This window comes from Melopsittacus undulatus, chromosome 1 (assembly GCF_012275295.1).
Source record: "Melopsittacus undulatus isolate bMelUnd1 chromosome 1, bMelUnd1.mat.Z, whole genome shotgun sequence".
Classification (NCBI taxonomy): domain Eukaryota; kingdom Metazoa; phylum Chordata; class Aves; order Psittaciformes; family Psittaculidae; genus Melopsittacus; species Melopsittacus undulatus.
The window spans coordinates 52547589-52561147 of record NC_047527.1 but is presented as its reverse complement, the minus strand read 5'-3'; the positions used below and the strand labels follow the sequence as shown (position 1 = coordinate 52561147).

At 43.4% G+C, this 13559-nt stretch overlaps 1 protein-coding gene across 5 annotated transcripts in view; it reads right to left on the bottom strand.

The window, feature by feature from the left end:
- Positions 1–8794: 8794 nt before the first annotated feature.
- The window catches only part of MTCL1 (microtubule crosslinking factor 1), a 107329-nt gene continuing 102564 nt past the window's right edge, over positions 8795–13559 (bottom strand). For all 5 annotated transcript variants that reach the window (XM_031052989.2, XM_031052990.2, XM_013130113.3 and 2 more), the window contains one exon: positions 8795–10050. In XM_031052989.2, coding sequence (XP_030908849.2) covers positions 9841–10050 — 210 coding nt within the window. In that variant the 3' untranslated portion in view covers positions 8795–9840. The remainder of the gene's footprint in view (positions 10051–13559) is intronic.

Sequence of the window (13559 nt, the reverse complement as noted above, 5' to 3'; positions counted from 1 at the left end):
ACTTCTAAATGCCTCAGTTTCACAGCTGACAAACCAGCAACTGCCACAGGAGAGGAAGCAAACTGCTATGTGTTCCCAAGAAACAAATGACTGCATAAGCATTTTCTGGGCTCATATAGGATCTGAGGAAGGAATACACTATCAAATTCAAATGGGTACTTTGAAAAGAGGCTGAAAGTCAGACACAGCGCTGCTGAATGCTAGCGGCTTGGGCCCTTCATCCTGGCTCCTGGAAACTGGATGAGCAGTTGTAGTTTCTCATGTTAGCTGTCACTTATTGCTGTGATATTGCCTGACCCCTCCTGCTGAAACTTGCCAGGCTCTCTGGATTGGTTCTTTCCCACTGTTGGATGTGCCATCCAGGTTACAAAAATACAAATACATCTTCACAGAGACTAGAAAAATGGGCAAGAGCACTCCTGTCCTCAGTCACAGGGCACAGCCAACTAAAGGGCATCCATCATGCACTATGAAAATAACTAGAAGTGGATCTTTTCTTGTATAACACTGCTACCACATTAATGTATTTCCTGAGTGGCAATGGATTTTACCTATTCAAAGAGACCAAGTTCCATAAAACTCCTTGTAAATCTGTTTCTTTCACTGCCAGAAACAGAGAAACAGAAATTCCTTTCTGCCAGAAACAGAGAAACAGAAATTCCTTTCTCCTGCCTTTACTTGCACAAATTTAATTAGTACCCCAATTTCTTCCTGTACTAAGGAAATAGCTTCTTCTTCTACAGGTCGCTCCAGCATAACAGTATTGTACAGACATACTGCCACTAATATAAAACCAAGTTCCTGGTAAAATTCAGTGCTGTAGCATAGTTAAAGCCTTTTAAAACTGTCTGAAGAAATCCTGGTACTTTATTACTGGTGAAGTTCCTTGGCTCTGTGTTATTGGGCACTATATGTAGCAGCTATAGCTAAAACTCATGTAAGACTCCAAATTTTCCATAACCACTCAGTTACACTGGGCATTTATACTACTAAAGATTATGTGCCACAGCAGTGCTACGCCAAGAGCACAGCCATGCTTTATCCAAGAGAAGGGCAAGGCATGTCTGGGCAGCACCTTCTTGGGGCCCTTTCTAGCCCCAGCCTCCCCGTTCCCACTGCATAAACCCCAGCACTCCCTGCCCTAGATGTGAGGCACCTTTGCTTTCATCTTGTTCTCTCTGACAAACTTACGTGGACGTGTGTGTGCTTGTTTAATTAGGTATGTTTTTTGTGTGTGTACATAATAAAAGCAGTCTGCACTGCACACGGGTCTTTCCCGAGGGAGAGGATGAGTAAATAAATTATGGGACAGATGTTAGTCATGCTGCTTATTAAACCATGCCATGGCAGCGTTCAAATACTGAAGGCGTAAGTGTGTCGGGACTAAACAGAAGAGAGAAAATTATTCTTAGGTGTCTTTTTCTTATAACCACATTTTCAGAGAGGGTGAGCACACAAAGTCTCTGATTTCATTGTAACATAATGTTTCATTTCCATTTCTCCTTTGGAAAACACTGTGTTAACTGTGGGCAGCCCTAACTCAAGTGATACCCCTCTGTGCAATGCAGTTCAAATCAGGTTGCGCTTGGGCTTTCCAATACCTCCCAGTGAACACTAGCACCTTTTTAATATAATTTTTACCTTACTGCTAAAATTAATTGCTAGCAAATCCAGTCAGTCAACTGAGCTCCAGTAAACCTGGTTTAAACTGAGATCCATGCCTGTTTCCGCTGTTTTCTAATCCACTGTAAAGCATCAGGAGGACTAATTGTTCTTTCTTACGGCTTTTGAATACACTGCTGAGAGTATAGGTGCCTCAGAGAAGGTTTTGCAAAGCATATACTCTGTTAGTCCAATGAATGGCTGTTTTTAAGAGCCCCCATGCCATACCAGTACAGTATTTGACAGGTGTTTTACATTTTTACAATCCAGTGGCACACTATAAACCATGTCTTCAACGGGGAAGGATTTACATGCTGCTTGATGTATGTGCCAGCTCGTGGCCTGCTGCTCACTAAAGCTTATTTGCATAAAGCATGCATCCAAAGTAGGTTTACATATGGGGTAGCAGACTCAGATGCCTGCTGGAAAAAAGAAATTCACTGTGATGGAGGTTGAAAGCCAATGTATGCATCTTTTAATAGTGTCTGTGTGCTTCATCTGATCACACGGGTATGGAAAGGAAATCAAAACTTACCCATGCAAATGATTTAGAATGAAAAGCAACAACAACAGAATGGGCCATGGCCCAGTCCTTCATTAGCACAGAAAAAAATGCCAGACTTTAATCACAAAGACTTCCTAAGTAGATTAAAAGCCAATTTTCACTGTCCATTTAACTTATCTCTAAAGCTAAAGCTCTGCATTGTCTTTATCTTCTTAATCTCAGCTGATCTTTTATACACAAATACTGTTTAAAAACAGCAGAGGAAATATTGTGTGGTGACTCAGCATTTTTATTTACAAAGACCAATGCTGCATCAGTATGTGGTTAAAAATTGAGTGATGCTGATATGGAGTAGAAAAAGATGCTAAGAGGTGTGGGAAGGTCCAGCTGGTCAGCTTCAGTGCTGGTCTGAAGGACATACCCTCCACTTTGTTTTGGAAGAGGCCATTATATAGACTATTCAAGGTAACTATTAATAAGGGTCTGGTTTTACTTCTGTGTATATACATATAAATAACTAGGTATGGTTATTTGTATATTTGTTTGTATATTTATATGTATATTTGTTATTTATTTGTATTTATACGTATAGTTTGCCACTGGAATGGGTTGCCCAGGGAGGTTGTGAATGCTCCATCCCTGGCAGTGTTCAGGGCTAGGTTGGACGAAGCCTTGGCGTGGCATGCTTTAGTGTGAAATGTCCCTGCCCATGGCAGGGGGGTTGGAACTAGATGATCTTAAGGTCCTTTCCAACCCTAACTATTCTATGATTCTATGATTCCATTCTATAAAAAAATAAAGTAGACTTTCTGTTTTAAACATAGACAATAGATAGCTGGATAGATAGCTGGATAGATAGATAGATGCATCTTTTGTCTTTAGGAGACTCTTTTCAATATATGCATTTAATTATTTTATCTTCTCCAACTGTATCTGCTGTTTGTGAGTGGTTGCTTTCCAGCTGGCATACTTTTAGAAAGTTTTAATATCCAATGTGCTGTCTGATGTGCTTTATTTCTGCACAGTAGCTGTGGAGGTGCTGCCTCTAGGGAGCTGGCAATGAACTTTCTGCATGCAATGCATTATTTTTCTGTTTAAATGATTGTTCTAGGCTGTAATTACTGTGTCTGCACTGCAATATGCACCCAGCTTAATAAATTCATCTGTCAGCATTGTTTGATACCCTGACAAGAGACTAAAATCATGGCAGGCCTGACCTAATAGATGTCAAGGTTAAAAATGTCTCACTGCTTCTTCAGATTAGCTGCTCTCTGCTGTAGACCGATGGAGACTTCAGGAAAGTGTGTATGGATTTTTAAACTAGATTATAGTGAGTGACCTGACTCCCACAGAAAGAAGTATTTCCACATATCCAGTGCTATCTGGTATGTAGGTCATGGTAAATTTAGTTAACTTGCTAAGTAGCTCAAATGGTAATTTAATTTTGGTGTAGGGTGGTTGTTTTTTTCCATTCAGGTCAGGAGTGGCCTCAGGTAACAGTGGGCTAGTTCCTTACTCTGTTCCCCATCCTGCCTCTATTTGGATTTCGGAGTTGCCTCTGCTTAACCTGAAGAACCAGCACCAGAGGGATCTTCTGTGCTGGTGTTGGGGTGGTTTCAGGGTAACTCGCTCCAGTAGGAGAAACCAGAAACCCTGGTAGTGGGACCAGTTCTGGATCTGGGAGCCAGTGGTGGCTAAGCAGTGGGACAGGATCTGCAATGAACAAAGGTTCTCTCAGTTCTTTAGGAAGGGTTGATGTGAATCAGGAGGGCTCCTGGTCACCTAACCCAGACCTGCTGAGCAAGAGCTCAGGCAAATTCTTCTAAGCAAGGAGATATTTTTACTAAGTCATTTAGCTCTGTGCAAGGAAGATGTGCTAGTTATTCGCTCAGTAAAAGCAGCCCATGTGCATGAGGAGGTGTTGCACCATTAGTGCTGCAGTTTCGGAACAAATAAATTTGCTTCTGTTCTTGATGTGAGAAAGGTTGAATATTGCAGGAAATAGCATCCCACTGTTTCTCCTCCATTGGGTGTCACTGTGTTCTTCAGGACATCACTGCTTGGCAAGTCTCACTGTCCTGCTGAAGACTTGGGGGCCTGTTGGAAAACTGATACAGAACAGCTACAGCTCCATCAACTTGGGGTTTCCTTGTCAGTCATATGTGGACTGATTTTGAGGAATGCTGTCAATGTCATAGATGGGCAAGGTCTGTGAGGCCTCCTGTGCAGTAGTACAGCTCAAGGCTTGCTACAGCCAAGTCCAGGGCTACTCCTTGGGAAATTGGAATCAGGCCCCTTATTTACCACACACAGTTCAGGGCGCTGCTTTCCAGAGAGTAGGTCTGTCTTCCCTGACTTTTTATTACTGTTTTCTTCCCAGGTATTTCATGGTCCTACTACTTTATAAAGAATACATTTAATATGCTTTTTTTAGTTTGCACATAAATTCCTATTTGTAAAACATTGAAGTTGCTTGTACAATAAATTTAACTTGCATTTTATGTGCGTGTAGTGAAGCTGTGGTGTTGCCAGAGGCACCATGGACTGAGTGGAACATAGATGATTTGTGAAGTCAAGGCTTTGATTTTTTTGTCTCAGATGTGATTTCCATGACAAACACAGTGACATTGTATTAAGAAAATACCCTCTCAAAAGTCTTTGGTTTTGTCATGGAAATAGCTGTGACAAAATCATGGCCTTTATTGTTCTTCCTCTCATTCATATATGCAAAGTGTATATTTATTATCCTGTCAATGCAGTGTGCAGAAAATCGGATGAAGAAAAACACAATACATGTCTTCTCTCATACAACATCAGGGATCAAGGCTGTATTTTACAGACAAACACACTGTAGTAAGAGACTTGTGATGAAAGTTCCCAAAATTTTTTAGTTACTTAAGCCTCTTCCCTGAGCAGAAAATCAATGAGATTTATGTTTGTAATTGCTAAGCACTTAGCACTGCAGTTCATAGTGACTGGAATATATGGACCAGTCCTCTCCTATGTAAAAGGAGAACTTTTTCTTCACCCAAAAATTGTGCCCCATTGCCTGTTACTGCAGGGTTTAGTATTTTGTAGCCAAGTTGGTTCCATCCAGCTGAGTGAGAAAGAAGTGCCTGCTGAGCAATGCCTGTGGGATGAGTCTGTCCACTTACCCTCAGCTCTTTCTTTTGCAGCCCAGTCCAGGGGGACCATAGCCGGGTGGAGACGTGGGAAGAGGAGGAGGGTACCTGAGTCCATGACATTTTTCTGTGTAAACCTATTCTAAAGCCTTACTGCAGGGATTAAAAGATCCACTTAAGGTATATTAAAAATATATATATATATCTAGGGATTTCAAAGGACAAACCAAAGTTGCTTTTGTTGGCATTTAATATGATTCACATTCCATAGCCTAGTCAGTGCTCTTCCCTTTTAGTGCAGTATCCACTTACGTAGCTTGGCCAAGTTTGTTGCCATCAAGAGACATATAAGGCTCAGTATCCAAGCTACCTTCTTTCTTCTCCTCATTCAGATCTCCATCTGCCTGCAGCTGCCAAGTACACTGGGGTTTTATTTTATTGTTCCATGACGTTCTCTCCTCACCTCTCACCCATAATCCTGTGCCAGACTAACTCAGGCAAGTGAATGCCCTGTCCCCAGCAGGGAAGCGTTTCTGCAACCCACCTTCTGACCTCCTGCAGCTCTAACCTGCAACTGATGGCTGCCAAACTAGGGACTCCTGAGGAGCTGCTTTGGGTCTGTGCAGCCCCAGCCCCACGTTTGCTTCCAGTTACTCCATAGGGAGCACCTTCTCTCTTCAGGACAGCTCCAGGATGAGAGGCTGCAATGGCATGGCTGAGCAGCCTGTGGAGCCCTCTCTCAGCTGCAAAATCCTGCCAAGTGCTCTCAGGATTTCTCACATTTTTTGTCAGAGGATGCTGAGATTGGCCTCCAGGAGGTGTTTGTAAACACCCCCCTCCCAAAGAAATAAAAAGAATGAGAGAAGTCCTAAGTCTGCTCTGTTAGAAAAAACAATGGTATTTTTCAGCAACAGATGGTAGGTTTTTATTCTAGAGACATCTATAGCAGGGCAGTAATCTCTCTCACCCAAACCTAAAGGCAGAATGTCTCATACTCCTCCTGCAAAATGGATAAGATGATAAATAGGGAAGGGAAGCAGACTTTGCTTAAAGCCATTAAGGCTCTCCAGAAAGAAGTCTTTATGTGGAGACTGGAAGCATTAACTGTCATTTCATATGAAAATTATATGTACTCAAAAGCTTAGCAATACTCTAGCAGGTTGCAGTGATTTACATAAAAGGAAGTCAAACCAGGTGAGCAGGGAGAAAGCAAAAGATGTGGTACCTCCAAAGAGGGCATGAGGGAGCATGATGGCTCCAGGTACTCAGTGAAGGAAGTGTCAGGGGGAAGATGCATGCCTTGGGGTACTCTATATGTGCAGAGATTTCCTCTGTGCAGAGGGGGATGTGAGAGAAAGGGTGGTAGGCAAAGTTGATCCAAGCCTGGTCCTTGTCCAGACACTGAGGCACAGCACAGATGTGATGTTGCCATGTTGTCCCATTTTGGGTCTTTTCTTGTGGACTGGGGTAGATGAGTTAAGGGGATGTACAGCATTACCAGTGGCCTGCTTGGTGTGTAAAGGGTAGGGCAGCATGTTGGGGGGCATCTGACTGTGGAGAGGCATGAAGTAAAGCAGAAGAAAAAGGTGAGTTTTCCCCCTCATGGTGCCCACATGGACACTGCAGTGTTGTGGAAGGAGGGATACCCCAACACCCTGGGGTGTTGCAGCATCCTCCCGAAAGCTGGATGGACTGGGAAGGATGCCATGGATCACAGTCCTGCTCCTGATCCCTGCTGTGTTGCAGGACTGGGTGATATCCCAAGATCATAATCTAAGGCACCACAAACCCCATAGTGAAATCCAGCTATCTGTTTCAGCCACATCAGGGAAAGCTGTGACAGATGCACTCATATCCCCTTACACTAATTTGTGTGGCAATCTGTGAAGCTTCTCCTGCCCTGATTATCCATGAGGCAGTAATTCAGATACCCCACAGACACTGTGTGAGCTGCAGACCTTATTAAAAGGCTTTTCATTTTCTCTTAGAAGCTTTTAAAATAACCTTAGATGGTTATTTATTGTTTAATTTATTTTATTATTTCTTTAATTAATTATAGAGCATGTCGGAATAATGGTGGGCAGGAGGAAATCCCCCAACTCCACCTACAGCAATATTGGAAGATAAAAGCCCTGGTGTTTTCGAACAGCCAGTAGAAATGTGATATTTCTCAATATCACTGTATTTGTTAATTAGACTAGAAAAATAATGCTTAATTAATTAATTCTTTTTAAGATCATCCACAGAATTTCTATTTGTGCTTAACCTTATTCTTGCTATTGCTTGCTGTCTTGCTTTGTTTCAGCGATTCCTGCTGTTCCATAAGCACTTCACCTGTCAAGCCACAGGCAGTTGCTTATCCTCACAGGATGCCCAGCAGCTAATTCTGCAGGCTGGTGTATCCTTGATTTGAAAGGCAAATACCATTTCCTGGCATCAAAGCTACAAATCAGTCACCTTGATTTTCTGTATGTCATTAAAAAGTCCAATCCAGCTTTTGGGTTTAGGTTGGAAGGAACCTTAAAGCTCATCCAGTTCCAGCCCCCTGCCATGGGCAGGGACACCTTCCACTAGACTTAGAGCTCTAAGACCCATCCAGCCTGGCCTTGAACATGGCCAAAGATGGGGCAGCCACAAATCCTCTGGGGAGCATGTCACCCACAGGTGAGCATTTTGACACTGGGTTAATAGCTATGGCCCTAACTAGTACAAGAGAAATCAGACCTCAACTGGCTGCTATGTGGGAGCTAGGGAGTTTGTTCTCATCCAACAGCTGAATCAAAGTTCCTAGAAAGCTGGCCACAACTCAGCAGGACAGGATGTGAGGGGCTTATCTCTTGACAGAGCTAACCAGGAAGGATTCTAGGGATCCCAGATGGTGCCCTTCAACAGAAAAGCCTCTGAAAGCCTCAGCAAAGGAAATTGAACAGGAACAAGCCAGCTCAGTGGTGGGATAACTAGTCAGAGCAGTTCTGAGGCTCCCAGAGAAAGCATGTGGCCAAACAGATGGTCCCAGGCAAAGTAGCTTGAGAGGCTTCCACCTCCCGGAAGTGCATGAATTCTCAGCCGCATTTACTTCTCAGGGCTAGCCACCTGTTTCACAAAAGTCCTGGTTTTATTGGTCTCTGTGTGCAATACAGATGAGACATAAGCTTGAATCAACACTGGAAATGTCATACTTTTGGTATCGTGTTTAGCTGGCCGGTTTTCACTCCCATGAATGGCTGAAAGCAACAGCCTCAGAGGACCTGAGAAGATGGGTTCCAGTATCTGTGTGAACATCTGTTCTGTAGAGTTCAGTGAGGGAATTTAGAAACCTTCCCATGGCCTCATCCAGTGCTCACAGGAGTGTGTGGAGCACAGCACAATACGTGGCATTACCATTATTTATTTCATACAAAGAAGCATTTTTCTTCCCTTAAAGGAGGAGTCTGGGGCTCTCCTGCCCCAGCTAAATGAAACTGGGAAGTACCATCACAAAAAGCCATCACAAAGAACTCAAGCAGCTTGTAAATACTGAGGGTTTTATTTCCACTTCACATGGTCTCCAACAGACTCTTAAACAAGACCGATCACAATTTAGGATGCCCGGAGATCTCCATGGTTTTCCCAAAACGAAGGAAATTCTCAGTAAACACTGTACATTGCCAGTTGCACTGCTAACAATAATTTAAAAACTCTTTTTGTATAGTCAATGCAAGAATACCAACAATAAAAGTACAGTACGGGTAAATTCACAACAATAGTACAGTGAAACAGGTTGACTCACATTTATGTGATGGTACAGTAGCGGTATGTACATGCACTAAAGTGCGAGGACCCAGAGGCATGCAAGTCAAGTATTGTAGGTGTAATTTACAGCTAACTCCATAAGACTTTCTGAGGCATTCTTCTTTTTTTACACTTTTTCTTGTGTTTACCTGTATTCCCCTCCATCTCAATTAATACATGTCTAGTGAACGAGCTTAATGGCTTTCTTCACTACTTAAAAGGTATCACTTCAGAGAGTTGAAGCATCTTTAAGAACCTTACTTTTAAAAACCGGTAACACTGACATTAAAATACAATAAAATTAACTTAAGACCCTAGTTTTACATGAAAAAATAATAATAAAATAAAAAAACGAACCCAAAGAATCCCAAACCAAAACTGAAAACATAACAGTGCAAATATAACCAAAAGGCAGTCAGTATTTGGAGAGAGCGCGAGCACGTATTCAAATTCCCTTAAACCTTAATTTACATTTTATTTTAAATCTTACTTTAAATCATTTTTAACCCCCCCCCTTTTTTTTTCTTTTTTTGTTAATATACTGTATGTAGAAAAGATGGAGACAAAAATAGTTTTCTCAGCTATGAAAAAAATTAAGTTATTACAGGCACATTAACTGTTTCATTCTAGAAACACCTCTATTTCCCAGGTCGGACATTCAGCAGCTGCATCTGAGAACATTCTTTGACCTCTCCAAGCAGACCTCTCTCCTTGGGGGCAGAGACGGCCGCCGGGCGACCTGGTGGAGGCGAGTCGCAGCCCCCCTATTCCCATATGGAGTCAGGCCGGCTCGCCTCCCTGGCTGGGGGTCTCTGCCAGTGGCTCCTTGCTTCCGCTCTCCTCCGAGGAAGTCAGGTCTCCGGTGGACTGCGACTGTGAGGCAGTAGGGGAATGTGAAGCCCATCGCGATGGTGGGCGCCGGTTCGCTGGTCTCTCTGGCCGGGAGAAGCAGGGTTGGAGGGACGGGGCTAGTGCAGAACAAGGTAGTTCCTTGGCAGCCAAGAGAGCAAAACAGCGGTTAGTGACTTGCATTAGAGGCAGTCTGGATGTGCAAAGAATTAGGAAACAAGAAATTAAAACTGAAGCTAAGCATCTGTCATGTTGTGGGACAAAAGCAAGCAGCGAACACCTGGCTGTGTGTGGGCTCCAGGGGTCTGCATGTATGTCCGTGATTTATGGAACAGGTAAGGAGAGAATGAAAGAAAGAGGTCTGGGATGAGTTGGAGTAGCTGACAAACCTCCATTTGCTAATTCTCCTTGTGCTAGAAAGAGAAGAGCTTATAAGTACATTTGCATGATAATTCAGGAAAATCCACTGTTCATCACATTGCTCTAAATGTTGACCAGACATAAAAGGGCCAGGTTTGGCATTTGCAAGTGGGTTGAAAATCAGCCACTGACTCTTTTTGTCTGCTTCATTGCTTCAGAGTTCAGACTGACATGCAGGAAAGAGTTCTTGGCAGCAGAATAATGACTACAGGACTACTTATGATCTCCAAATGGATTAAAGTTGAGGCTTACCTACAGGTTACATCTCCTGGAACATCACTTGCTACTGCCAGCTGCTGAAGCCTGAATTACAGGATTCAGTGGTACTGTATGTTAAAGATGACATTCACAGAAATGGAAGAAAATGGAAATTTCATTCCTACACCAACTTTCCACTGCTCAGGCTTGGTTAGCTTGCCTTTGTGATTAGAAGCAATCTGCAGCTGACATTTTTCTCTCTGGCACTAAGTCGGTAACTGCCTCTAGTATTTATGGACTTTGCTCTTCGCACAGCTAGGCTTCCTGCCTTGCTCAGAATGCTCCTTACATCAAGATGAGTGATTATGGGAGCAAGTCTGTCTTGTAGTGCCAAAGCCAAACTTCTGTATTTCTCTGCATATTTTGTAATTTATAAAAGCAAATCAGAGGAGTTTGTCAATGTATAGAAATGTGTACATTGAGGAGCAGTCATTGGAAGGACAGGAGAGTGCAATAAAAACAAGTTTCAAAGTCAGAATGCAAAGTAGTGATAGATGAAGACAGAGACCAGAAATGATACAATGCAAGGGAAAAGCTCTGGCACAGTAAAGCACAGGGAAACCAAGGCAGCAGTAGAACAATACAAGAGGAAGGAAAGGATTCAGTGTACTATTTCTCATGGAGAAGGAGAAATGCATCTAGGGATGGAGAATACTGGAGTAGGTAACATGATATGATTGGCAGTGAACAAACAAGGTGATACACCGTTGAACTTTTCCATTGTAGTGGGAGGACCAAACATGAATGCTACATGACAGAAAGATCAGTTTTGAAGGCACAGAGCTGAGGTATGGGAAATGGAGCTTGTGCATGCACAGTTTTTGGATAGAGGGCATTGTCAGACTTGCGGAAGTCCCTGTGAAGGGTGAACCTTGGTGCCTTTGGCCAATACACAGCCAATAGGGTGATCTACAGTGACACAATGCTGCTTGAGCCAGAGCTGTGCTCATCTGCCCTTGCTACTTGCAGAGAACAAGACCACTGCAGAAGCTGGTCAGGGGACTGTAGAGCTTAGGCCTGCACTGCCCCATCTCTGCATCATAAACTTCACAATAGCCTTTGCTAAAACAGTGAGGCTGAAATATAAATCTGTGCTAACAAGAAGAGTGACTCTGTGTCCTTACTTCACCTTATCCCATTGCGCCTGGGGCAACATATGGTCTGTGAAAGCTGTCACTAGATTCAGATTTGTTAAGAGAAATCCATATGCACAGCAACACACATGGGCAGTGTAACATGGTGAATTGAGGCTACGGGATTTATGGGTTTTGTCTTAGCTTCTTTCTTCTAAACAGTGGCTTAAAATTATATCTCTATAGCCCTGCTTGCTTCTGGCTGCTTTATCCTAGTTTCATAGCAGCAATTGAGTGTTAGCATGGAGATAACAAAATTTATTTCCACTGCTGCCTCTCAGTTCAAAAGCCTCTCTTCAGCACGCCTGCAGATGTTGGTCAGCTTTTACTGAATGGCAGGGTTAAGCTCATCTTATCTGTGATGCACACATGCCCAGCACAACACAAGGCTGTGCTGATGGATGTTGCTCCAGGGCCAATAAGTGACTGCCAGCGTAATTCTTATAATGTACTGGCTGGTGAGTCTGTCACCGCCACCTGCAGCATGGCTTCCTCTGCTATGGAAATCCAACCATGAGAAGGAAAATGTCCGGAATGGTCTGTGAAAGCTCCTCCTCACTTACCACATGTAGCTGTCATAGCTACAAATGTTTTTAAAAACATTAATGTCCTGTGAGTAATCTATTTTGGTGGTTGCTGGGGGGTGTGGGTGGACAGGCAGCACTTCCGAGCCTGGCCATTGGAAATGGGAAAGATGATTTCAGCTTTAGTTTCTAGCTATTTCCTGACCCAGGCTGTCAGCCACCATGGCTATGCCTGTATTAATAAATAAACAAAAGAGCTTTCTGGCTCTGAGGTGGAGTGGATGCTCACAGCTCATGTCTGCAAAGCTTCTTCCCTTCCTCTGCTGTGGCATCCCCAGCCAATGGACAAAACTGGGCCGGGAACAGCTTAATGAGCAAAGGTGGCCTTCAGCCATGGGTTGGTGCTGGAGTCCCCTCCTCAGCTCCCTCCACCTGCTGCTGTAGCCATGGCAGGAGGGAATGCACCCCAGGGCAGTCAGGAGCCCTGAGCAGTGCTATGTATGCGTAGACAAAACAGTAATAAAAAACACCATCCCTGGAGACATTCAAGGCCAGGCTGGATGTGGTTCTGGGCAACCTGATCTAGTTAAAGATGCACCTACCTATTGCAGGGAGTTGGAACTAGATGACCTTTGAGGGTCCCTTCCAACCCAAACTATCCTATGATGCTGTGATTTTGTGAAGTTTCCTATAAATCTGAGTCACCTCCCCCCCCCCCCCAGTGTTTTTACATAGCTTTATGTTGGTCTTAAATTTTGCCAGTTTTTAAAACTTTAACAAAAAGCCCCAACAGCACAAAGCTTGACTGAACTGTGACCTTTCTACAGCCCGTGGTGCCTCAGGAGACTGCAGATGGGCTCCTATCCTGAGTGCTTCCTGATTGTTGCATCTGAAGGACCCCACAGAGACGCTGGGTGCATGCTGATACCTCTGGAACTGTGGTCATTTATTTCCCTTCGTTAACAGACATGTTCAAAAAAGACCACTCTTGGAAAGCTCTGGAAACAAGGTAGAAAGGACTTACAGCAGTGAGGCAGGCAGGGTTAGAGTCCCCAGGGGGCAGTTAATAAGACAGTTTGGTTCTGGACAGAACAGACAGAAAAGAAAAAGAAAGCAAGTAGGTTGGAAAGAACTGGTTTAATCAATTATGTTTTTAACGTGAAGATTTCATGTCAGCAAGGAAGAAGTCTCCAGATGTTACTCCCCATTCAGATCATGTTACCGCTGTTATCACAGGGAAACTAATAATCAAAGATAAAAGACAAGCCACTAGTAGAAAAAGATTTAGAAAGGAAGGAAGCAAACAAACCAACCT